Source organism: Eubalaena glacialis, chromosome 14, assembly GCF_028564815.1.
Source record: "Eubalaena glacialis isolate mEubGla1 chromosome 14, mEubGla1.1.hap2.+ XY, whole genome shotgun sequence".
In the NCBI taxonomy this organism is placed as follows: Eukaryota; Metazoa; Chordata; class Mammalia; order Artiodactyla; family Balaenidae; genus Eubalaena; species Eubalaena glacialis.
The window spans coordinates 58,883,320-58,911,271 of NC_083729.1; the positions used below are offsets into that span (position 1 = coordinate 58,883,320).

General features: G+C 39.1%; 1 protein-coding gene across 1 annotated transcript; it reads right to left on the bottom strand.

Moving 5' to 3' along the window:
- Positions 1 to 27,708, bottom strand: DNAAF10 (dynein axonemal assembly factor 10). The gene is made up of 8 exons (XM_061210573.1): positions 27,454 to 27,708; positions 16,674 to 16,774; positions 13,747 to 13,877; positions 11,460 to 11,561; positions 8,556 to 8,671; positions 7,716 to 7,850; positions 4,933 to 5,030; positions 1 to 902 (listed from the first exon to the last, which is right to left on the bottom strand). Exons 1-8 carry the CDS (start codon positions 27,634 to 27,636, stop codon positions 695 to 697), a joined length of 1,074 nt encoding a protein of 357 aa, XP_061066556.1. The 5' UTR covers positions 27,637 to 27,708; the 3' UTR covers positions 1 to 694.
- Positions 27,709 to 27,952: the final 244 nt, after the last annotated feature.

Below are 27,952 nucleotides of genomic sequence, written 5' to 3' on the forward strand. Positions count from 1 at the left end.
AACAAGGCTACAAAAGCCCCACAATCTTATACATCTCAGACAACATAACCACAGTCAACAACCAGAAAGTCTCAGGAATTCAACTCCTGTTTTTTAAGTTAAAAAAGAGGTCTTTGTCAATCATAGTATTTCATTTTATGAGTTAAACGGTCGAAAACAATGGCCTAAATCTCGGCTGATCATGCCATTTTGGTATTTTATAAAGTAATGTTCTTTACAGAGATTTACTGACACTGAAATGTCTCAAAGTGTATTTATTTATGAAGGTCAATTCACAATAGTCTTACCAAGGCAAACTATTTTAACCAAATTAAGTCACTGCTACAAAATTGTAAACTCTAAAATGCAACACAAGCATTATTATAGAATATGGAACTCTGGGGATGCAAAACGAATTTAAAATAATTAAATATAGAAAACTGTCAACTTTTTACTAGAAATGGAGGGGAGAGGAACAGAGTTGGCGCTGGAGACTGTGGTGCCCCCATGTGCAACAGCAAACCACCATCCAGTCAGGTCGCTGGACACACCGTGTGGCCTTTCACCCGGAGGGATGCTGGCCCAGAGGTTTGCATCTGGGTCCTTTTTTCATCAGTCAAATCCCACTTTGTTCAATGAGAATCAGAGGATCCCAGAACGTAGCCTAAATTCTCTGAGTGTTGCTTTGGAAGGTTTCAAGTCCAAAGCCTTCAGATCAAATTTTGTTGAGTTTTGTAACAATCAGTACTCTTACCATTTGATCAAATGAACTACAGATGCACAGACCCCTCTTATCTGGACTCCAGTCCAAACTTGAAATGGGCTGGGTAGACAATGTAACATTCTGCAGAAGGCTGACCGAACCCGCAACTCCCATCTCTACACCCTCGGAATCTTTCTTTGACCGCTGAATTGGGTATTCGCTGAAAACAAGATCAAAGTGGTAAGAGGAGATAAATCTTAGCATTCGTCATTTTATTCTTATACATACATACATTCTTATACTCCAATAGTTATTTTTATTTCTCACTTGACTATTGGAACTGATAAATACTTAAGGCATCTTTCTAATATTGAGTTGTATGGAAATAAGGAGACAATATTTCAACCTCAATCCCAACCCCCCAAAGTCTCATAAAGAAGTATTCGATCTACTAAAAACGTTTAAACATCATTTCTATTCAGCATGAGTAGGCATCTTCTCTTTTACTATGAAAGTTCTAGGTTGATCTAGCATTCTTTAATAAATTGACTTGGTGCTCTAGACATCACTGCCTCAAAAAAGAAAACAGTGATTCCTAGAACATTTGATTTTCTATCAGCTGAAAATATAAATTTATAAAATAAGAAGGGCTGAAGGTTAACAGCTCATAACTATGACTTGGTCTAGATTTGAGAGAGGGAAAAATGGAACACCCCTCCCCCATGGAGGGATACAGGGGTATTCCTCCTCAGAAGGTCTTTTAAAGCCTGTTAGGTATCAGCTATGATACTACCTTTATTTCAAAAGTGCTAATAAAGACCAAGACTTTAAAAGGCATGAAGCAACTCAGAAGCAGAACAGAAACAGAAGTAGTGATAAGCAGATAACATTCTATTCTTCCTTCCTCACAGACCCTACACCTTCTTTTGATTTTTTAAAAGGAATAAAACATTCAGATGGATAAACAGGTTACAGAACATTTTTCATGTCTCTTGGCAGAGGCTGCAGTTATTTAGTATTTAAAAGATAACATAAAGATTTTTTTTCTAATCCTCCATATCATCTATTAAAGTTTTAAGAGCTCACTGAAAACTAACTGGAAACTGGCAGAGGGGCTCCTGTACAACCAGGGCTGCAAGAGACATACACAGGGAAGTGGGAAGGGAAGAAAAGCGATCAGGTCAGGACATGTGCCCCTGGGAGGGGACTCAGGAAAAGGGAGAATACACAGGTGGACGCCCGCCCTGGAGAGTGACTGATGAGAGCTACAGATTGGGTGCCCCCAAGTCCCCAGATCCTATGTTGGGGAGACCAGCCCCCTTGGCTGGTTGGAGGGCCACCGGGACCAACAGGAAGGCTGTCAGAAACCTAGGCTCTGTTCGTGAGGAGTGTCCACACGCTGGCTTGTCCCCAAGGCAGGGCGGAAAGGTCTGCCCTAGCGGCTGCTGGATTTCCCACAACTGCCTTGGCGCGCGCCCCAGCCCAAGACAAGCGAACACGCCAGCCCCACTGACTCCACGGCACAGCACGGCACAGGATCTGGGGCAGCTATGATCAGGGAAAAGACTGGATCTTGGAACTCGGAGGCGAGCGGCCCCAGGGCGGAGGCCGGTGAGGCAGCAGTGCCCCTGGCTGGCTCTTCACTCAAGCAGCACACCAGCAGCGGCCTGTACCTCTGACGGCGGCCGCTGCCCCACACAGCTCACCCCTCCGGACACAGGCCAAGAGTCTACACAGGCCCCTCCTGCCCTGCAGTGCGGCCCTACAACAGCGCGGGGCAGAGGGGGCTGGGGACAGTGCTCAGCTGTGAGGGACAAAGGGGACTGGCACCCGTGGATACATCTGAACAGAGCCCGGGAAAACAACTGTGGGCGCCCACACAGGCAGCGCATTAGAGACAGCTCGGACCTTGGTCCGGGGCCAACACAAGCCGAGCGCCCGCACGGGCCGCACTTGCTTCAGCACCTTCCCACTCCAGGGCAAGGGTGCTGCTGGAGGAAAAAACACACTTAAAGAGAATAAAGCTAGCTTGGGCCGGCCCTCCTGGCTTCTGTTCCAGCAACTTGGGATCAGACCCCTACCCTGATAGGGCAATAATGGCCACTGAACAGAGGGGACATCCCACCTCATACCTGGCTCCAGCTCTAGCCCCTCCATCTCCACCTACATCTCCGACCAGGCTGATAGCTGCCAGCACACCCCAAAGATGTAACTTGCGTCCATGTCAAATCCAGCTCTCTCACCAAAAGAGTGTCCCATATAAGAACACCCCTTTAAGACTTAAATATGTAACTATTTCAACTAAATTCATAGAGGCAGAGAAAGTTAAGCAAAATGAAAAGGCAGAGGAACTGCACTCAACTGAAAAGGCAAGAGAAAACTCCTGAAAAAATAAATAATGAAACAATTTACCAGATAAAGAATTCAAAGCACTAGTAATAAAAATGTTAACTGAATTAGGGAAAAGAATAGATGTACACGTGAAAATTTTAACAAAGAACTGGAAAATATAAAAAGACCCAATCAGGGACTTCCCTGGTGGCGCAGTGGTTAAGAATCCGCCTGCCAATGCAGGGGACACGGGTTTGATCCCTGGTCCGGGAAGATCCCACATGCCACGCAGCAACTAAGCCCGTGAGCCACAACTACTGAGCCTGCGCTCCAGAGCCCGTGCTCCGCAACAAGAGAAACCACCGCAACGAGAAGCCCACGCACCGCAATGAACAGTAGCCCTCGCTCACGACAACTAGAGAAAGCCTGCATGCAGCAACAAAGGCCCAATGCAGCACAAAAAAAAAAAAAAAAAAAAAAAAGACCCAATCAGAAATTATGAACTCAATAGGTGAAAAAAAAAAAATACGAGAAGGAATGAATAGCAGTAAGTGATACAAAAGAACACATAAATGATCTGGAAATTAGGATAATGAAAATCACCCAATCAGAAGAGCAAAAAGAAAAACAAATTTTAAAAAATGAAAACAGGGACTTCCCTGGTGGCACAGTGGTTAAGAATCCGCCTGCCAATGCAGGAGACACGGGTTCGAGCCCTGGTCCGGGAAGATCCCACATGCCACGGAGCAACTAAGCCCGTGCACCACAACTACCGAGCCTGCGCTCTAGAGCCCGTGAGCCACAGCTACTGAAGCCCACACTCCTAGAGCCCATGCTCTGCAACAAGAGAAGCCACCGCAATGAGAAGCCGCACACCGCAACGAAGAGTAGCCCCCACTCACTGCAACTAGAGAAAGCCCGTGCACAGCAACGAAGACCCAATGCAGCCAAAAATATATAAATAAAATAAATAAATTTATTAAAAAAAAGTGAAAACAGTTTAAGAGATCTCTGGGATAACATTAAGTGTACAAACATTCTAAAGGCAGCAAGAGAAAAACAAAAAGTCATATACAAGGGAATCCCCATAAGGCTATCATCTAATTTTTCTGCAGAAACTTTGCAGGTCAGAAGGGAGTGGCATGATATATTCAAAGTTCTGCAAGGGAAGAATCTGCAACCTAGGATACTCTACCCAGCAAGATTATCATTTAGAATAGAAGGAGAGATAAAAAACTTCTCAGACAAGCAAAAACTAAAAGAGTTCATCAATACCAAATCTACCTTAAAAGAAATGTTAAAGGGTCTTTTCTAAGTGGAAAAGAAGAAAGAATCTATAGGAAAGAGAAAATCCCACTGGAAAAGGCAAATATATAGTAAGGGCTGACGCTCAAACGCAACGACAAGGCTTTTCCTGGAGACCAATCAGGGTCCTCATGCTCTGTGTCCGTTCTATCATAGCGATGTTACCTGAACTTGGGCAAGTCAATTACCAGGAACCAAAACTAAGAATTTCAACCCTTCTCCTTTCTTCTAGAGGTACTGTTCTAATGGCTGAATTATAATATTTCACAAAAGCTTTTGGTCAAAGTTTTCCTATTTTTTAAAAAAAACTAGCAAAAACCATGATTTCAAATCTATGAAAAGAATTGTTCATGAGCTACTCTAATACATGGAAGATGTCACTAAAAAACATATTTGGTGTGTCAAAAGAAGGTTAATATTTACAAAGTATAAAATAAGTATATTAGTAAAAAAAAAAGCCTTCGAGAATAATGCTTATGTAATACCATGAAATTTAAAATCATATCAAAATGAACCAAGTCAAAGGAGGAAACACAGACAAAAAGTTCAATCGAATCCTACTTTACACCCACAAGTAACTTAAAAAGGAGCGCTGTGCACTGGTAGGGACTTACTACTTCCAGAGGTGCAGGCTGCCGGCGCCTCCCGCTGTCAGGAAGAGCTCTCTGCTCTGCGGCAGGTGTCGGACCTGCCACACAGTAGATTTATGAGCCTGAACAGAATGAGAGGCACACAAGTGGTTTATAAGTTTATATGATAAAGAAAGACTATCCTACACAGAGAACACATTTGTGGTTGCCAAGGGAGAAGAGGGGTGAGGGAGGGAAGGATTGGGAGCTTGGGATTAGCAGATGCAAACTATTATATACAGGATGGTAAACAACAAGGTCCTACTGTATAGCGCAGGGAACTATATTCAATATCCTGTGATAAACCATAACGGAAAAGAATGTGAAAAAGAATGTATATATATGTTAACTGAATCACCTTGCTGTACAGCAGAAATTAACACAACATTGTAAATCAACTACACTTTAATAAAATAGAGGAAAAAAAAAAAGACTGTCCTAGAAGAGAAACCTGTAAAAAAAAAGATTTTTACCTCTATCACTTCAACAACAATTTCAACAGCTTCTATCACTTCAATTATAGTTACGATTATAAAAGTAACTATTTTCTGGCACTTCTCTTTATAATGGCTACAGAGAGTTACAGGGGCCCATCAGGAATTAGGAAAAGAACAATTCCTCTATACTGTTTTACAAAACAAAGTTCTGCTGGATTAAAAAAAAAGATTATCAGATGAAAAGTCTTAACATTTAACCTTATAGTATCATACAAATTACACAAATAGATTTTATACATTTAAATATCTCTAGCTCACTCTAAGGAGGAAAAAAGCCTCAAAATACAAAGAAATACTTCTTCCTAAAGGGAAAAAAAGGATAGATTGAACTTCTTTTTAATAGACTTTATTTTTTTAGAGCAGTTTTATGTTCACAGCAAACTGAGTGGAAAGTACTGAGAGTTCCCATAAACAGAATGAATTTTAATGTAAAGCTCTCAGAGTCTTCTCTTCAATTTACACTATTTGACTTGTCTAGTCTTCAAAATAAGTACCAGGAGGACTTATAGACGGTGTTTACGGTTATAATAAGCCCAGGCCTTTATCAGTCATATTAAACAAAAAGACAGAAATGGCAACTGGATGAAGGTTAACAGCTTGTAAATCAATCCTAATAATGCTACATTCACTGTGGGGAATTTAACAAGACAGGGAGAAGGAGAGAGAGAGAGGGAGGGAGGGAGAGAGAGGGAGGGAGGGAGAGAGAGGGAGGGAGGGAGGGAGGAAAGACTTCTGCTTTATAGAAGCAATGAGACCAGCCAACTTGAGCTAAGCCACACATAAGACACTTTGCATTTTAGTTGATGATCAGTCTTGACATTTGATTTTAATAGTCTTTTAAGAGAATTACCATTAGCAGAGAAAAACATACATTTCAAAACGCACACTTTAAGTGTGTGACAGTCCTCAAGTGATTAGGTTCAAGCTGTTAAACCTTAATTTGTTTTGTAGCTTAAACTTCTCTTTTTCTCCTGGAAGTTGATAAAAAGCAAAAAGAGGGGAAATGACTTGCTAAAATACACCAGTCATTTATTTGACAGATTTAGCAATTACTGGATTAGCTAAACGTAACAAAAAAATTTTGGAGACACACTGTAATTTCCAGTTAATGAGAAATGTGTTGCACTTGTATTTGGAACAATTTAGTAAGTGCTTTATGCTGTGGATAGATACTTCTGAAATGACAGAGGCAAAACAATATTATAGTGTATAGTTAGTTACCTTAAGAATACAGTTCATCAGGCAGTAACAGTAATTTACATGCAATAATAATTATTTTAATAATGAAATAAGACAAAATAGGAAGGTTTGGGAAGTACTACTGACTCCATGACATAGGGAAAGGGAGCAAGGGAGTGAATTTTTATTTCCTGAGCAACTTACATATTTTAATCTTATGGAAACTACAAATCTATAACTGATTTTTCTTTATTTTTATATTCAAGAAAGCTCAGAGTGACATTTCCAACCCATCTCTTGCAAATGACAGGATGTTTCAGCATGAATTTTATGCAATCCCCTTAACTCCAGACATCAACTTCAGTTTTTTAAACCAGTGTTTTCCATTTGTGCGGCTTTCTTCATCAATTTTTCTAATGTTGTAATACCAAATGTTTCCCTCTAAGCTACCTAAAATACTATTTGGAACAAGGCAAAGTATGCATATATGTATGTATGTATGAATAAATAAATTTGTATTTACATTGCTACTATGTACCAATCACGGTGATTAGCACTCTAAATAATCTCATTTAATATATCAAACTGGAATATAAAATAAAATGTGATGAAATGACATAATGTATATATGTTGATATACTTTGCAAAGTATATAATTAGTATTGAATATATATTGGCATATACCTAAAAGTATATAATTAGGTATTAATACAAATATATATTAGGAAACACCAGGCTAGGTTTTGTTGACCAAATTCCTAAACCAGCTTGTTTTCTTGTGATTGCTCCTAAACTACAAAATAAGAGTCATTACCAACTGAGGCCTTTATTATAATCAAGAAGTCTAGCAGAGAGTGGCACAACATTGTAAATCAACTACACTTCAATTAAAAAAAAAAAAAGTCTAAAATTGACAAACTTTAGAAAAGTACTCTTTGCACAGAAAAACTTGTCAATATCCTACAATATATTAAAAATAGCTCCCTTCATGTAAAAACCTGGAAGGAACTTGGTGACTCATTCTATTTATCAGTCTAAAACAAGCTATAGCAAATATTCCTCTTCATAGAAAGACATTTCCCTCATATTTACCTTTTCTGAAACAGAAGCAAAACCTTTGGTTGGATGCTGTGTTCTCATGTCAAAAACATGAAACTTTCCTTCCAGAGACGTAGCTACTAACTTATTCATACTTATGTCTTTTCTGTCAAACTCCAAGCTACATACCTGAAAATAGAGAATATTTATTAGTGATCATTCATTTAATGATTATTATTCAAGAGGTTCTTTCAAACTAAGTAAAACAACGTTAACATTATCAGCTCATGTGAAAGCATTTTAAATAATCACTTTATCTTTGAATCCATATATCAAATACTTGTAACTATAAAAATTTCTTCTTGGTTAATTAGATCCACAAAATCATCTAGGGTACCCTGATCTCGTGGGTACATTTGGAAAGCCATAATTTAACTTTTTACTGTTATTATGTAATTATTTTATAAAGTTAAGTCAAGGCTGACTAGAGAAAACAGGAGGGAACCACATTCTTCACTAAAGATGTACAACCTGGGAACCAAAAACCTGAAAGTACTTGGGAGGCTATTACAAGTTCAAGCTTCCTGATATTAGCAGAAGGCCTCTTACTAGGTCATTTTAATACCACACTGCATGGCCCACAGGAGTCCACAGATGGGCCACAGGCGTAGTGACTCACCTGGTACATCACACCACACCTGGGTGTGTGTTCACTTTCTGAAGAGAGCATCCCTGATTTTTATCAGACCCTCCAAGGTTAAGCCCCAAAAGGTTAAAACCATGCACAGAGGGGTTTCACTGAAATGAGTTATTAGAGGAGCTTTCCTTTTGTAGTAGTTCAGGGTGGGTGAAAACACATTCAGAGAATCTGGAAAGAATCCAAATGTACGTTACCCCATTTTTTATATTTGCCTCCCACCGTAAAGACATATTTCTGAGATCAAACAGCTTGATATCTCCGTTGTCATAGCCAGCACACACTACACGTTCCTCTTGATTGTAAGCACTGCCTGGAAATCAAAACACGACATTTCAGACCTTCATAAATGCTCATATGGAGACTGCTAAAAAAAAAACTTACGAAACTACACAGATAACTTGTACCAAATCAGGTGAAGAAATCACATTAGGTAGAATCTCAGCTCATTTTATTAACCCTGACAGGACATCAAGATTATTAATTTGGTATCTAATATTGTTTACAAGAAAAAGCTCATTCACTGAGATTCTATACTCAAGGGATATATGAAAGTGTTTATTGGATTTCAAATTCTCTCTATTCTCTATTTGCAAAGACTAACAGTTCAAATGGTGGTAGGATTTGGTAGAATAAATACAGCTAGGCTTCCATTGCTTTCTTTGGCAGTAACTATATTTGAATGCCAATAGAAACTACTTTAAACTTATTTATATTTTGCAAAATGTTGCTCTGGTGTTATCTCGTCTTTGCAAGGAAACCTCAGATAAGCTGTGGTGCACCGCGATGTATTTTTAGTTGTATGGATGATCGCACCCAAAGTAAATCTATAATCTGCAGTGAAACACATCCTGCTCGGATCCAGGGATTTTTTTTTCCAGAGTACCTCTTGCTGAGGAAAATGTGTTAGGTGAGAGGGAAGCCCCTGTTAACTGTGCCAGGCTCTGTGGGCATCTTAACCCAATGCCTTTGTTCTCTGCTGCCTGCAACTCCCTTTTTTTTATAAACTCCAGCCCTGCATTTCCACTGTAGGCTCCACCGAGATGACACGACAGCATCTGAAACTCATGATGTCTAAAACTGACCTCACCATCTTCCTTTACAAACCATCATATCCTCTGTGGCACTTCTTCAATTAATAACATCATTCACCCTACATTCAGCCTCAAAATTCAGTCACCTTGGACATAATCCTTTCCCTTGTTCCTCATCTCAAAAAACCTGCCAAATTTTATTTCTTTTGCCACAATATTATCTTCTGAATCGACCCGCTCTGCTCCCTTCTTATTGCATCTAACCTACGTGTTTCCTGGAATATTGCAAAGAGCTTCGGAACTCATATTCCCACTGCCACTCACCTCTCTCCCCTACATGACACCAGTTCAGTTTTCCTAAAGCTCTGATCATATCTCATCCTTGCAAAAGCCTCCAAAGGTTTACCACTACCTCCAGACCATCGAAACACCTCTGGCCATGGCCCTGTGCCAGCTTTAAGGCTATTCCTACCACCATTCCTTCTATGTACTTTCCTCCCAATGCTTGCAATCCCCTCCCAATTTCAGTGGTTCAAATGTTACATATCCTTGGTCTGAGGTTAGTATGTTCTTCCTCTCCAGTTATCACTCCCTTGGGATTCCTTCTGCATTTATCCATGCTTCCGTGACCTTTTATCACTCCTACCTCGTACTATAATTAATGTAGATAGCATGCCCTCTTTATTAAAATTACAAGCTTCTTGAGGCAAGAATATGAGTCTGTTTCACCTTTGTATGACCATAGCTATGCACATACTTGGCATTTACAAAAACAAACAAACAAACAAAAAATGGTCAGATCAATGGATAAATGTTCTTTCTTTAAATTCAATGTCCTATATTTAAAATGGCACTTATGTCCCTTAGATCAATGATAAAAAGCCTTTAATGGACCCAAAGTTAATTACTTTTTAATTATTACATAAATTTTTATATGATGATTCTAAACACTAACTCTGAAATTTCTGCACAAGTGTGCATATCTTCAGTTTATATTATTGCTTATAACATATATATACACATAGTAATTATAATATACACACACAGTGAAATCTCCTCTCAATTTCAGTGGTAATTTATTTTTAAAATCGAAAATCTAAAACTTTCCTCTGATTAAATAACAATTCAATTTAAAAATAACATAAAAAGCTAAACAGTTCACATATATTATTTAATCTCACTTTTATGTCTGTTATCTACACTGGATTATATAAGAAAAAGGGGAAAGAAAATAAAGGTTTAAAATGAAATATGGCCCATATCCTTTCTTCCTTTTTTTTAAAAAATCTTTGGCTGTACTGCGTGGCATGTGGGATCGTAGTTCCTGGACCAGGGGATCAAACCTGTGCCCCCTGCACTGGGAGGGCAGAGTCTTAACCACGGGACCACCAGGGAAGTCCCGGCCCATATCCTTTATTAGCAAAAATGATTGTAATTTTGGTGCTCAGTAAGAGACACAAGGGCAAAAATCAATTAGTCCTACAAGATCAATATTCATTTTAAGTATATTACTAGAGGAACACGGTTAACAACTTTATAAGAAATAATTCTGTAATGGCATAACTATTTTCTAGAAAATAAACATACTCTGTATATAGTAAAATGTAGGATTTGTTAGGTTACCATTCGCATCTGAGGCTCTACTTAGTTTCACTAATGGCATTTGGTTCTAAACTAGGTCAATATTATCAAGTTAAACAGAAGTACATAATAATGGCAAATATTTTTGAGCACTTAATATCTAAGCACAATTCTAAGCACTGTACATGTATTAACTGAATCCTCATAACAACACTATTAAGTAAATGCTATTATTACTTCCATTTTATAAATGAAGCAAGCAAAAAACAGAGAAGCTTGATAACTTGCCCCAGGTCACACAACCAATAAATAGTGAGGATTCAAACCTAGGCCCCAGAGGCTGCCATTAAACACCACGTCTATTTGCCTCAATAAACTGTCAGATAATCCACAAAGCAGACTATAAAGGGACTATTAGGACTTTCTCGAAGCACTGTCCTTTTTACAATCTGATACTTCAAATGCAAGGGTACTTCAGTAATTTACCAAATGCCACCGTCCAACAGTCTCTCTTGTTTTCTCCTTGTACAGGTTCCATATTAGCAACAGGATCGTCTTTTTGCCTTGGGTCCCACACTTTCACGGTTCCTGACATTCAAAAAAATGAGTTGGCAAAATTCAATAGTGAATGATGACATTTCTTTCTGCATTCTCTTCATATGGCTTCCTATGTACGTGGACATATTATAGATGCTAAAATATCTGAAAAATATTCACCTTTTTCTGACTTCCAATTGGGCCAGTTGCACTTAATATCAGAGATATAACCCACATGTTACTGCCTGACTTGATTTCCAATTAAGGGATACACACAAAAGCCAACAACTGTTCCTAAGTCATCATCAACAAGATATGATTGACAAGGCAAACATAAATGTTATGTAATTCAAATCATGCCTTACTTTCTTGAAGACTAGAACAAATGTAGTATTTATTTAGAATAAAGCCAGTGTCATTTTAATGTTTTTCCCTTACTACTCATATAATCATTGCCATTTTTCTTATGCAGATGAATAAAGTAATTTTTACGTCTATGATTTCTTATATGGAGTTTTAGAATACCATTTCATATACAATTAAGTTTAATTTCCCCGTGGCAATAAAGAAGAGAGAAGGAGTTAATAAAAGTAACAAATAATTCTTCTCAATTTAATTTCAACTCCCTCATTTTAATGCAAATTACAGGATAACTAACTAACTAGTGTCACTAACTTTGAGAAACACAAAGACGTAATAAAATGGCTAAAAGGCCTAAGTGAGAACAGGAAAAGGGTAAAAAAAATTATTAAAAAGGATAATAAATCCAGGAAAAGGGAAGATATTCCACTAGACTTATCATCAGGGATAAAATAAAGTTGGTCATTAAAAAGGCTGCTTCAAGGAGAAATAAATTTCCTACAAATGTGACAAGAGTTACATCATTCTACAGGGTTCATACAAATTGATAACATTTATATTAAGTCTGTAACAGTTAAAAGAGAAGGACACAAATAGACAATTCACAAAGCAAAATTAACTAATAAACAAATTTAGAAAGAAGTTAACACAAGTCGGAATGGAATACCATTTTATCTCTAAAATTAGGGGGGAAAAAAGGAAATCAATGCTGGTAGGGTAGACTGGAAACCTACCTCATCTACTGTAGCTGATAAGGCAAACAGGTACTTTGGAAAGTTTGACAATTTTTTTAAATCATAAAGTATGATTATTCCAAAAGAGCTATATACATGATATTCATTTCTTCATTATTTGAAAGTCGCTCTCCCAAAACAATAAACAAAAACTTAAAGCAAATTGAATGCTCATTAACAGGGGCATGGCTAAGGACACTGTGACACATCCATAGGATGGAATATTATGAAGTCATTAAAACGATAATTATGAAAACCACATGGAAACAGCAATATTTACATAAGGACAAAACATTAAATAAATAAAAAGGTTAAGATACAAAATCGTATTAACACTGATAATACATGTAAAATTGTATCTATGACTGGAAAGGAAAACAAATCTAATAGTTACGCTGGTGTAGCAGACTGTTATTTTTCCTTCTATATTCCACACTGTTTCTATGATTGGAAAAAAAATACCTGATTTCTAAAACACAGCTGCTCTTGAGAAACTATTAGAAAATTAAATTCCACTTTTCTTTGAAAACAATTTCCTCATGGTCTTGCGCAGCCACTAAAAAACTAGCTGAACCAACTAAGGTACCAAATCACTTACATACCCGTTGTGAAGCAACAAAAATTCTGACTCTGTTACATTCAGAACAGCTCAGGACACCGAAAGACCTGTCCCTTGTTCGTCACTGCAGGGGGGAAAAGGAGAGTTGGCACTCTTGGAGCTTTCTACAATGCTCAGTGGAAAGACCACAGAACTGCAGTGTTCAACCAGCTGTCAATATGACCATTTTCACAAGTACTAATTCTGCTTTTCAAAAAAAGAAAAAAGCTGCCACCCACAGTATATCATCAGCTGCCTCAAAAAGCTGTAGAGACATTTTAAATCCTCAAGGTTCAGAGCAAACTATGGTTGTTAATAGTTGAACTAGCTCAAAACTAAAATAGTAAGTGCTATGCCTCTAACTTGAAATACCCCCAAAGTCTGAAACAATTGAGGGATATGCAATCAAACCTGCCTATCAAAAAAGTAGAATGTTAGATTTAGGGGATCAAGGATTGAGGAAGATTTCCACATAGAATATACTGTTGCACAGAGACTTACCTAAAAATAAAAAAATTAAAATACACAGAATATTCTGACTTACCGTCTCGGCTGCCAGTCACAATTTCAGGTGCCCCTTCCCCGATTCCGAGTCCACCTACACCATCTATAGTATTTATAATTTCTTTATGGCCCTGTACAGAATATACTGGGATCTCTGGAGCTTCCAAATTCCTAAACAACAGAACACAGCTTCTTACTTACACATGCCCCAAATGTTTAGTATACTACTCAAATTTAAGAATGCATGCCATATTGAGATTTTTGTTTAAAAATAAGGGTTTTGCAGTTAAGGTAATTTACACACTTACTTCCAAATTTTCCTCTCCACTTTAGCTTCTTTCAAGGCCTCAATGAGAACTGTCATCATTCAACTTGGAATTCTAAATCCTGAGCCCACTTTACTCAGTGGTCCTCAAAGATGATTGATCTAGGACCTCTGCACATGAATTACCACGCATGCTTGTTAATAAATGCAGATTCACGGGCTCCTCTCCAGACATAATGAATAAGTATCTCTGGGATGGGGCCCCAAATCTGCTGACTTTCTGGTACACTGAGGTCTGATAATCACTGCTTTAAATACAGAGTAAGGGGCTTCCCTGGTGGCGCAGTGGTTGAGAATCTGCCTGCCAATGCAGGGGACACAGGTTCGAGCCCTGGTCTGGGAAGATCCCACATGCCGCGGAGCAACTAGGCCCGTGAGCCACAACTACTGAGTCTGTGCGTCTGGAGCCTGTGCTCCGCAACAAGAGAGGCCGCGATAGTGAGAGGCCCGCACACCGCGATGAAGAGTGGCCCCCGCTCGCCACAACTAGAGAAAGCCCTCGCACAGAAACGAAGACCCAACACAGCCAAAAATAAAAAAATAAAATAAAATAAATACAGAGTAAATGCAAAGTAATTTAGAATATTTCCAAAGTAGTCTTGGTAGTTTGATCTTGGGATCTTTTGAGAGATTAAAATATGAGCAGTGTTTACTTTGTATACCTTTCTTCCTTAATAATATTTTCTCACTGAGTTCCACACTGATTTTCAACTAGTTATGTTTTTCAGTTTATCATCATGCTGGTCACAATAAATATTATAGTCAAACTGGATGAAGTTTGTCTAATTCTAGGTTAGTTAAGTGAAGGAAATGCAGGAAAGTACCCACTCCTATGTGTGTCTGAAGACTACACTACAGGGCTGGGTGAGTGGCTGAAGTAGGTTATGCTAATACACCCTTCTCTTGCCTCCCAGCCCTTCCCCCGCTCTTCTGCTTTTCTGCTGGAGCCTCCTTCCACATTTCTTTTTAACAAGTCAGTTTTTAACAACTTATATTTCTTCTTTTTTAATGAACGTAGCTCTTCATGACACGTAATCCCAATTTATTACTGGGCCCAGATTTATCAGTAAAATCTTGCAAATCAAAATTTGAGAAGTTCAACCTAGTTTAGAGATGATGTTTATCTTTGTGGCGTAATTATGAAAGCATCAAGAGACTAAACAGGACTGAGGTTCTATTTAAAAGAACTTTTACTGTTTCCACAGACTTTGAAACATCACTTCTTTTAACATGAAATTATGACTTACCAGTGAAAATAAAGCAGTAATACGTGCACTATACTAGGAAGCTCTATCAGGGAGATAGTCAACCGTTATATTTGTTGCATATTCTTGTGTTGAAATGTATTTATTTTAAAAAATAACACTCAGACTGGTCTCTCTCCCAAGTTCTTTGAAAGTTTATGACACAGCAGGTAAAAACTAATGTATTCTAATAAATGCTAACTTAATTATTAAGTAGTTAAAGCAAGGCAAATTAAAATAGCTTCATTCTATGTTATATTATGACTCTAAGACAGATAAATATGTCAATGTAATTTAATTACAAATAGCAAATTCTAAGTTAGAATCAAGAAAGGTCACAATAGAAAACATAACGTAGGGAAGACAGTTCCTCTAGAACATTACAGTATACTTTACACGATTAAGAGATATTGTTGAAAAGTAATTACAGAGAAATTTCAATTCATTCAACTCTAATTTAAATATGAGGAAATAACTCTAGGTAAAACAAGAAAATTAAAAGCATTTGGGGGATTTCCCTGGTGGCGCAGTGGTTGAGAATCCACCTGCCAATGCAGGGGATACGGGTTCAAGCCCTGGTCCGGGAAGATCTGACATGCCACGGAGCAACTAAGCCCATGCACCACAACTACTGAGCCTGCACACCTAGAGCCAGTGCTCCGCAACAAGAGGAGCCACCGCAATGAGAAGCCAACTTAATGAGAAGCCCATGCACCACAACGAAGAGTAGCCCCCGCCTGCCACAACTAGAGAAAGCCTGCGTGCAGCAACAAAGACCCAATGCAGCCAAAAATAAATAAATTCATTAAAAAAAAAAAAATTATAAAAGCATTTGGCACAATTGTGATTTTGCTCATTCGAAACAGGTTTATCTTGATTTACTCAACAGATGTGTTCCTAAAAACTTGTGCTCAGCTAAAGCATTAAAAGAAAAAGAAAAACATTTAATGAATTGAGAGTTCTATGTTAAAAAATTAAAACATACAAAAATACAGTGTTTCATTCTGTAATGCCAAGTATCTTTTTAAAATGTAAATGATATCTAATTTTTTAGTGTTATACACGAGCATTTTTATATATTGTATCCTTCATGGTGGAGGGGAAGAGCCCTTTATTTACAAATATGGATATTAAATGCTAGCACCAAACAGCAGGTGTGGAAATAAATATTAAAAACATTATTTGAAATAGCTAAAGAAAAATATGTTAGCATTTTAAAATGGATACTGAACATGAAATCTAAAAATATATATGAGGTAACTGTCATATTCTTATAAAGGTTAAAATTTAAAATTTAACAAAAAACATTTCAAAGTTAGAATTCTTTCAGAGGAAGAGTAACACGACTATCAAAAAAATTGCTTATCTCATGTCTTAACACTGATGAAATAATCTTACCATATATGAAGGTTCCCAGCAAAATCCCCAGTAGCTAAGTATCTCTGCTGTAAAGATGTGGCGCCAAATGTTCCACATTTAATGGGTTTGGCCTTTTCAATCTTGATACAAGGGAAAGAGAGAGGATACATTATTTATGTAAGCAGCTATTCATAATCCATGATATTTATGGCTCTATTATGGGAAATAAATAAGGCACACAATAAAACAGGCAATTAAAACGTTTTCTGATTAAAAAAATGATCATGCTTTTCCTTTAGTCATTTTTGTATAGTTTAGAAGTACAGGCAGACCTCAGAGATATTGCAAGTTCGGTTCCAGAACACCACAATGAAGCAAATGTTGCAATAAAGCAAGTCACATGACTTTTTTAGTTTCTCAGTGCATGTAAAAGTTATGTTTATACTATACTGTAGCTGAGTAAGCGTGCAACAGCATTATGTCTAAAAAGACAATGTACATACCTTAATTAAAAAATACTTTATTGCCAAAAAATGCTAACCACTTTCTTTGCTCATCCATAAGAAGCAACTCCTTATCCATTAATGTTCTCTCGTAAGACTGCAGCAATTCAGTCACATCTTCAGGCTCCATTTCTAATTCTAGCTCTCTTGCTATTTCCACCACAACTGCAATTACTTCCTCCACTGAAGTCCTGAACCCCTCAAGGTCATCCATGAGGGTTGGAATCAACTTCTTTCAAACTCCTGTTCATGTTGATATTTTGACCTCCTTCCATGAATCACTAACGTTCTTAATGGCATTGAGAATGGTGAATCCTTTCCAGAAGGTTTTCAATTTACTTTGTCCAGATCCATCAGAGGAATCATTATCTATGGCAGCTATAGCCTTACGAAATGTATTTCTTAAATAATAAGACTTGAAAGTTGGAATTACTCCTTAATCCATGGGCTGCAAAATGGATGTTGTGCTAGCAGGCATGAAAACAATGTTAACCCCATGGGTACATCTCTATCAGAGCTCTTGGGTGACCAGGTGAATTGTCAATGAGCAGTAATATTTTGAAAGGCATTTTTTTCCTGAGCAGTAGGTCTCAACAGTGGGCTTAAAATACTCAGTAAAATATGTTGTAAACAGATGTGCTGTTATCCAGGCTTTATTGTCCCATTTATAGAGCACAGCCAGAATAGATTTAGCATAATTCTTAAAGGCACTAGGATATTCAGAATGGTCAATGAGCACTGGCTTAAAATTAGAGTCACCAGCTGTATTAGCCCCTAACAAGAAAGTCAGCTTGTCCTCTGAAGCCAGGCATTGACTTCTCCTTTCTAGCTATGAAAGTCCTACATGGCATCTTCTTCCAATAGAATGCTGTTTCATCTACACTGAAAATCTGTTGTTTAGTGTACCTTCCTTCATGAATTATCTCAGCTAGATCTTCTGGATAACTTGCTGTGGCTTCTACATCAGCACTAGCTGCTTCATCTTGTACTTTTATGTTATGGAGACATTCATGTGTTCACTGGAGAACTTTTAATTTCCTTCGAGGACTTTTCCTTTGTGTTCACAACTTGGCTAACTATTTGGTGCAAGAGGCCCAGCTTTTGGGTTATTTCGGCTTTCAACATGCCTTCCTCCCTGAGCTTAAACATTCTTAGTTTCTGATTTAAAGTGAGAGACCTATGACTCTTCCTTTCACCTGAACACTTAGAGGCCATTGAGCGGCTAATTTCAATATTGTTGTGTCTCAGGGAATAAGGAGCCCAAGGAGAGGGAGAGGGATGGGGAAAGGCCAGTCAGTGGAGCAATCAGAACACATACAACATTTACCAATTAAGTTTGCAGTCTTGTCGGGGTGTGATTCGTGGCGCCCCAAAACAATTACAACAGTAACATCAAAGATCACTGATCACAGATCACCATAACAAATATATTGTGAGAATTACCAAAATGTGACACAGAGACACAAAGTGAGCAAGTGCTATTGGAAAAATGGCGTCGACAGACTTGGTCAACACAGGGTTACCAAAAACCCTCAATCTGTAAAAAATGGAGTATCTGCGAATGCAATAAAGAGAAGTGCAATAAAAGGAGGTATGCCTGTATGTCCAAAGAATGAGTTTTGCCTTTCCTCTCATCTCGCTAATGAGACATTCAAATGCTGGCACCTCTAACATATTCACTGGTTTGCAAATATGCAGATTTCAGCATTTAATGTGGTATTCTTCTTTAAGATCCTCAAAGAATAAGGAGAAAATGAAGGTATTATTCTTTCCAAGTGACTAAAGAAACAAAAATGCTTATGTGCCTTGGGGCTTCCCTGGTGGCGCAGTGGTTGAGAATCTGCCTGCCAATGCAGGGGATACGGGTTCGAGCCCTGGTCTGGGAAGATCCCACATGCCGCGAAGCAACTAAGCCCGTGAGCCACAATTACTGAGCCTGTGCGTCTGGAGCCTGTGCTCCGCAACAAGAGAGGCCGCAATAATGAGGCCCGCGCACCGCGATGAAGAGTGGCCCCCACTTGCCGCAACTAGAGAAAGCCCTCGCACAGTAAACGAAGACCCAACACAGCCAAAAATAAATAAATAAATAAAATTAAAAAAAAAAAAAACCACATCCACAGAGAGAGTAATTAAAAAAAAAAATGCTTATGTGTCTCTTATAGTTTTCCCTGCAGAACCCTAAAAACTGAGAATGGTTATGTCCTCTGAGACCCCTTCAGTACACAGAGATTTGTATACCTGTGTGCACCAAAGGCACTGCTATCAGCATGGATTAGCCAACCTTTTGAGGTTTCTTTAATTTGAAAGACTATTGGGAATTCTGGCAGTCCAGTGGTTAGGAGTCTGCGCTTTCACTGCCGAAGGCCCGGGTCCAAACCCTGGTGGAGGAAGTAAGATTCCACAAGCCACACAGTGCGGCCAAAAAACAAAAACAAAAACAAAAACAAAACTATTGCTCCAAGTATTATATATAACAGTTGACCCTTGAACAGCACAGGAGTTAATACACATATAACTTATAGTCAGCCGTCTGTATCCGAGGTTCCTCTGCAACCGTGGATTCAACCAACCTTGAACTGTGTAGTACTGTAGTATTTACTCTTAAAAAATACCTGAGTATAAGTGACCCGTGCAGTTCAAACCCATGCTGTACAAGGATCAACTGTAATCACATCAGTAAAACAACCACATGCAAACTCCACCTGCCCAAGTCACTGAAGTCTCTCTTGGAGTCTACCTGTCCGGCTGCCTTGGCCCCCAGAAACTCTAGGCAATATGGAATTGAGGCCTGCCCCACACTGCACTCTAGATGTATAATAGCACCTTCCACTTACTGTCAGCCTCAACAGGGCAAAACGATTTCTCTTATTTAGTCTCTTACAATCTTTTTTTATTTTTAATTTTTAAAATTATTAATTTATTTTAATTTTTTTTATTCCTAACGTTTACAAAAGTAATACGTGTTCCCTATAAAAATTCAAACAAAACTGTGGAATCTAGAAAAATGGTACAGATGAACCGGTTTGCAAGGCAGAAACAGAGATACAGATGTAGAGAACAAACATATGGACACCAAGGGGGGAAAGCGGGTGGGGGGGAATGGGAGACTGGGATTGACATATATACACCAATATGTATAAAATAGATAACTGATAAGAACCTGGTGTATAAAATAAATAAAATTAAAAAAAAAATTCAAACAAAACCAGACTGAAGGATGAAAAGTAAGTTTCCCTTCGACACGCCTCATAAGTAATCCCCATTCTTCTAGACCCTTTTCTACACATTGACAACTACATATAGATTTGTTTTAATATACAGAGGGTCATAATATATTGTTCGCTGACTTGATTTTTTTTCACTTAGCGGTATATCCAGATGAACTTTTTTCCGCTCCACAGAGTTCCCCAGTTTCTAGGGCAACTCCTCTTGTAACCCTTCCGTTGCTGAGCCAATCTTCAACCCCCCACCCCCCACTAGGGTTGGCCCGATTCACATACTTTGTGAAAATAATTTCCCCGCCACTTTCAATGTTTGGTTGGGCATTTCCACATAGGATATACATAGCAATTTTCAAAGAAGAAAATAAAATTCACTTAACACAAACTATAACTGAACTTTTCTTTCATGATTCAAAAGACATCAACATATGCTCCAGGGCTTTGGAAACTCCCGGCCTGCTGAGCTTTCTCACTGTTTGGGATCTGGATAAATTAGCAGTTACTATGTAGCCTGGTCTAAAATAAAGCATTCACAGCCTCCTTGGAATTGTCCGGTAAACTTTGATTAAATTGTGTTTAATCAGTCGCCTATAATAACACGGTTGTAAAAGACCGTATTGATGAGAAGCCCAGAACCACAGAATGTTATTTTTCTCCTTTTTAATATTGGTGGTCCAAGAGAGCATCAGTAATTCACTACACCAGAAAACTGATATTCATTTATTTCGCTATTTTTCCAATTTTATGAAAAACGTATCTCACAATGGGGCAGCATGGAGGATCAAAATTTTGTCAATTTAATAAAGCAGACAGTTTCCAACTCCAAATCACTTATGTTCTCCTCACCATCCCCTCCCCCCAAATAAAAGTACCTGAAATAACACATTAATAGTGATATAGCAGACTTCCCCAGTGGCACAGTGGTTAAGAATCCGCCTGCCAATGCAGGGGACACGGGTTTGATCCCTGGTCTGGGAAGATCCCACATGCCGCGGAGCAACTAAGCCCGTGCGCCACAACTACTGAGCCTGCGCTCTAGAGCCCATGAACCACAACTACTGAAGCCCGTGTGCCTAGAGCCCGTGCTCCGCCACAAGAGAAGCCATCGCAATGAAAAGCCCACGCACCCCAACAAAGAGTAGCCCCCGCTCGCCGCAACTAGAGAAAGCCAGCACGTAGCAATGGAGACCCAACACAGCCAAAAATAAATTAATTTTTTTTAAAAAAGGAAAGCTTTGCTTAAAAAAAAAAAATAGTGATACAGCTAATCATTCTTAATTATCTAATTAATCACTGTAGCTAATCACCTAATCACACTATTAGAGCACACTTTTTTTGGCTAAACTAATTCAGACTTCCAACTGAGGCCAACTGATAAAATAGCTACCCACCCCTTCCTCCCATTTGTCTCCCCCAGCTCCAAGTCACTGATAATGGCTCCCATGGTCTAAGGCAGAGGGTGAAGACAGGCCTCTCAGGCAAGAAACAGGTGGGTCCTGATGGACAGGAATATGCTTCCAGGGATTCGGGTATTAAGAGCTGCAGGGGGGCTTGCACCATACACTGATATAACTCTCTGGGAAAATTCTTCCCCAAGTAGCCCTGGGAAGACTGGTCACCCATTTTCTTCTCTTCCACCAGCTAGAGCGTTCTGCTTCCTGTAATTCCACTGCTATCCCCGGGAGCCTCTGATGGGATCTCTATTCTTCCTAGCCCATGGAAGAGATAAAAGCTGACCCCTACTTTTCAGTCCCTACAGTAAGCACACAGTTCCAAGAGTTTATTGCTGCTAATAAAAAATTGGGAAGCAAAAGCTCTCCTCTCTGTTATGGCTTTACCTAACTTTTGCCTTTAGGGCCTTTGGAATAGAGAAACCATGCAACTGGAACCACTGATCTTCCAGCACCAACATAAATTCTCTTTCTCTCTCTCTCTCTCTCTCTCTCTCACACACACACACACACACACACACACACACACACAGCTAATGGATATGTTTTACTCAAATTTAAGTTTTCTTCAGTAATTTTTTTACCTTGTCTATTAGGAAATACTAGCTAATAAACACCAATAAGAAAACCTGGAAATGAGGATTAAAAATTTTATGTATGGTTACTTCTTGTGATCTAAAGATCAGAGTACGTATAATATAGTCAGATTTTTCTACTGGGAAAACCCTTCCTTGTGCAGAGGTGGAACTGATTATTGCAATATTTCATGGTGTTCCAAAAACAGCACCACAATGTCCAGATGTTCTGACATCTGAACACATCTGAGAATTCCTACCTTAGGAGAACCCAAACTGGGAACCACTCCATTACATGATGGGCCCTATACTAGTTTCACATTTGTCATCACAGATTCTAAAAGTGGGTTTTGTTGCAAATACAATGAATGAAATGAAACAACATGTATCTACATTTAGAGGCACAGACTCACAAGAGGAGCACCAAGGCCTGTGGTATATAAAATGTACAAAGCCCTTTGAAGTCTGGCCTTGCCTGTCTCTTTGACCTCATTTCCTCCTTCTTCCCTTCCACACTCCAGCCACACCTGCGGCTTTTTGTTTTTCAGATTCACTGACGTCGTTTCTACCTCAGGGAATTTGCATTTACTGTTCCCACTGCCCGGACTGCTCTTCCCTCAGGTCATCATGTCTTCTCCCAACTCAGATTTCAGTTTAAATGTCACCACCTCTAAGAGGCCTTCCCTACCCTTCCAATCTGAAGTGAAACCCCCAAATCACTATCACTTGCCCTCTTTAATCTTCATTTCACTTATCAACAAAATTCTTTTATTCATTCAATTATCTATCTCCTCCCTTTCTAGAATGAGTACCAGGGGAAGGGGGCCGTGTCCAACTTGTTCAACACGTAGATGGCGCTCAACATTTGTTAAATCAAAGTATAAATGAACATGGATTAATCCCTCAGTCCTAGTGCTGGGGAGAGAGAAACCACTGCCAGAGGTCATGTTCCTATTTCTCCCACCATGTTTTCACCTGACAGACTGTACAGTTTCCGGTGTCGTTTATATGCAATAATGAAAATGGCATCCATACATGGAACACTAATGTATCAGACACTATTCTGGATGCTCTTTTGTACTAGACCATCCCTTCTCTTTCTAACACATGCAACTGCAAACTAAGTGTTTGGGACACCCCTTTTCCCAATGAGGAACAGGTCCGGAGGACTAAGTGACTTGCCCAAGGTCCCCAGAGCCAAGTAGATTTCAAGCTCTTTCTACTAAATTAGGCTGTCTCCAGGTCTGTATGTAAATCAATTAAATAAACATTTTCTTATGTAGCCCCCATTCTGTCAACCTGAGTCATTAGAAATACCAAAGAAATGTTCCAATCCTGAACTAGACTGGTGAAGTAAATGAGGCCTGAATTAAACCTACTTTCAGATTTGTGCCCTTTGGTTTTACCTTCATTCATGTCTTTATAAAATACAAATATATGGTATTCATGCTTCCCTGATGTTCTCTTTCATCCTTAAATCAAATCTCTTTTATCCTTGTATACTTATATCAAAGATTTATAGGTACTAGTGGTCTGTTCTGCAAGAATCAAATTAGACTCAAAATATAGAAACCTACTGAAAAATAAACTCAAATGTATAAGCATCTTGTCATCTGCACTGCAGCGAGGGCTGCACTTTGCTCAGAAAGTCTGAGCTACGCTGGTAAGTGGACTTAAAAAAGCAGAGGTGTTTACTCTTTCCTTAGACATTCATGGAAATCATAATAGTAGCTAAATTAAGAGGACATTGGAATGAAGCTAATTTTTTTTATAGTTCATAAAAGGGCCCCCTCCCTGTCCCTGTTAAATGTTTTACCTTTGGAAAAGGAAAGATGCAAAGAATTCAGCATTTAAAATTTTTCTTGCTGGAAAACTGGTTAAAAAAAATAAAGATCTATTTTGCGAAATTTGTCCCACAAAGAAATTTAGTGTATGTTAATTTTTGCCATATGATACTGAAAATGACCATCAGTGATGAGCATATTTGACCTAGCTGTTGGTTCTCTTTGCTCTAATAAGTTAACCTGATTAAGGAAGCCCATGATCCATAATTCCCAGCAGAGGTATTTTTGTTCTGTCTGTGGGTGGGTCTAGTACAGCTTGTCAGTGTCTCCTCCTCCACATCCTGGCACTACTTAATTAACGTTAAAAGGTTTAGTCACCCAAACGATAACAAGCAGTGAACTCTGCGGCACAGGGGCTAAAAAAGCAGAACTTTATTAGCCTATCACTAATTTTTAAAGTGTAAACATCCCCAACTGTGATTCCACTTTGCAGAGCCACCCATAGTCCTTTGGGCCAATTAGAAAAAAAGGTGCCCGCTATGGGCTGAGGGAAGTCTCACACACGCAAGGCTTGATGAGAGACAGAGATGGATTTCAGCTCTCACTTGAACCCTTGGCCAGATACCTGTGTGCACTTCAACAAACTGCTGAACTATATATGAAGGCCCTGCCTTCACTCCCTATCTATCTGCTTAGTAACAAGATAAGGAGGCACCAACAAATACCCATTTGCTTCCTTCATTTTATCTTGGACAAGGCTTGAGTTCTACAAGGATATAATCAAGTATGTTTCCTAATATTTTAAATAATTCATCTAGCCCAATGATAGTCAACCCTAGTACTTATTAGAATCACCTGGGGGAAGTTTAAAAAATACCGATGTCCAGGACTCACTCTAGTCTAGAGGCAAGAGTCCCAGTGCATCAGAATTTCTAGGGGTGGGACCAAGGCATGAATATTTTAAAACACACACACACACATAGACACACACACACACACACACACATAGACACACACACACACACACACACCCCCCACAACAGCATCAATACACATTTGGGTGATCCTGATGCACAGTAAGAGTTGAGAATCACTGAGATTGTATTTAACCTGTATTCTTTCCACTGCATCATCGCAGCTAAATACAATGTAAGCTCTCAAATTTGTTTGTGCACTTGTTTTATCCTCTCTTTAGACAGTAGGTTCTTTAGGAGGAAGGATCACCTTTCAAATATCTTTGGTCCTTCTTTAGCATAGTACCTTGAAATGATAGGTTCTCAATGGACAGTTTATGGCAGAAAAAGAGAAGAGCCAAAGGATACAGGCAAAAACATAAAAAGTGGTTACTCCTAGTGTTGAGATGGGTGACATTACTTTTCTCCTTTTCCCTATCTATATTTTTGGTATATTCTATCATGAACACACATTACTTTCATTAAAAAGCAAAGTTATTTAAAAAAAAAAAAACCTGCTAGAATCTTCCTGAATCTCTAGAAGAGCACTGTTTCTCTTTACAGAACAAGTGTATTCCTGAAATGTACCCAAGTCATACAGCCTTATAAAAAAAAGTCAGGAGTCTATAGATACTCTCTGGTTAAGCTTTGACTAGTATTTGTTCCTAATAATTCACTTTTAAGTTTCTTTCTGCAATTCCAATGTTTCCTATTTGTTCCAACTCCTGACCCCAAGTGACTAATGATCAATAAACCAATATTTAAATGTCCCAAGTTATATCTTTTTACAGACATAAATTTATTCATTCTTTTAACAAGTAATTTATTGAGCGGCTGCTCCTTACATAACACATTAAAGAAAGAACTACTGTCCTTACTCTCCGGGAGCTTACAATCTAATTAGAGATACATGGGACAGAATGATATATTTCTGGCACAGATAATAGGTACTATAGGAATGCAATGTAAAGAAAAGTTACTTTGTGTTGACTGGAGACTAAGTGATGAACAACATAAGGAAAGGTAGGAAAGATCAAGCCATGTTTAGGAGTAGAGTGCCTGGCTAGAGAAGACAAACTGAACAAGAAAAGCGGCATTCATAGAAATTTAAAGTGGGAATGAGGCCTTATGTACCTTCTAATCTAATCCTTCTTATTGCAAGTGTATTCATCCATTACCTACCAGTTTAAGCCCTAAAAACCCTAACTCCTCCAAGCAGATTCTCTCCATAGCTTTTGGTCCCTGGAGTTACAGACTTCCCTGCAGTCTATTAGGACTCTAAACATCTGAGTATGACTGATCTTTTTTTTTTTCAGGCAACCCAAATAAAGGCATTTTAAAAACTGTAAACAGGTATGAAAGTGTTATTTAATATCGTTATTCTCCAATTCTTTCCAGTAATCTTTTACAAAACTTGTAAACCTGATCGTGCCACACCCCGCTTAAAGCCCTTCAGTGATGTCCCATTTTTCTTACAAAAAAAGGTATAAATCTTTTAAATGACCTACAGCTCTTGCAATGTCTGGTCCCTGCTTACTACTCTTTTTGTTTCTGAAGGAGATAAATGTGTCTCCCATCGCTGAGCTGCTTCCTCTGGAACTCCCTCTACTCCTAATTTGGCCTAGTTAGCTTCTACTCAACCCAAATTTGGTTTTTTGTTTTTGTTTTTGCTTACTCTCAAAGAACCGTGTTCCTTTAGGTTAGAGAATTCATCTCGGTTTGTGTTTTATGTATCGTTGGTTTGATTCTTTAACTGATTCTCTCTCCCACTAGAAAATAAAGTCCATGATATCGGGGACATTGTCATTTACATGCCTGGGAATACCAGGCAATCAGCTGATACTTGTTGAATAAATAATTGTTGTAAGGTTGTCTCCTCCAATTACATAGCAGGCATTCCAGTGCCTACTTTGGCTCTGCTGGTCTGAAAAAACATTTTACTAACTTGTGCCTATTAACAGACTCTCCTCAAACAACTGCGCACTGCCCAGAAGGGCCTCGAATTTAAACAGGAAGTCGTTACGTCACTTCCAGGGGCCTCGCGCTAGACTGGGAGAGTGGCTCGGCGGTGGCTGGAAAAAGGGACCCGCAGCGCGCGGATGAACTAGCCCGACGAGAATTCAAGTGTCCAACCAAAGCGTTTTACCTCCGAAGTATTCCTCAATCTCGGTCAGCTTAGCTACTCCCGCGCAGCTCGAGCGGAGCTTTGGGAGGACGCTGGGCAAACGCTTTGGCCAAAAGGAATGCAGACCCCCCGACCCCCGAGATCCGCACTCTCCCCCCAACGGCAGTCCCAGTTCTTGGAACTGGGCAGTCTCGAGCCGGCACCTACCTCCCGAAGCAGCTTTAGGTCCCCCTGCTGGATCTCGTACAGCTGAATGACGCCGGTGCCGCGTGCGAAGTTGCCCATGGTTACAAATTTGGCGCTGCAGGGCACCCACTTACAGTCAAACACCGTGTAATTGAGGCCCTTCTGGATATGGGTGATGATCTGAGGCTTCTCGAAGGCCGACATGGTCCAGACGATTGATTTCGCCTCCGCCAACGGGCACACTGCCGACAAACCCTAACAAAACACTAACCCGGAAACCAGACTCCAAACGTCAAGGGTAGTTTGTCCCTCCCGCTTGCCGTACGCGCCCCCAGACGCCCTAGCAAGTTGGTTTTAGGTGTCTCAGATAATGCCGGATGCTCTACTGAAGGCACAGAAGATTTTTCTTCACCAACAACAGACTTGTTTATGCATTTACCTTTTACCTTTCTTACATATACAGGTTAGAGATTACAAAACGTTTTGGCTGCGAGCGGCAGGGCAGAGGGTGACCATAAGA

Coding starts and splice junctions, on each gene's coding strand:
- DNAAF10 (XM_061210573.1), bottom strand. CDS start 27,636: ATGTCGGCCTTCGAGAAGCCTCAGATCATCACCCATATCCAGAAGGGC. Junction 8,672..11,459: donor CTGTTGGACGGTGGCATTTG/GTAAATTACTGA, acceptor TTTGATTTCCAG/GCAGTGCTTACAATCAAGAG. Junction 7,851..8,555: donor AGGCAAATATAAAAAATGGG/GTAACGTACATT, acceptor CTCTATTTTCAG/GTATGTAGCTTGGAGTTTGA.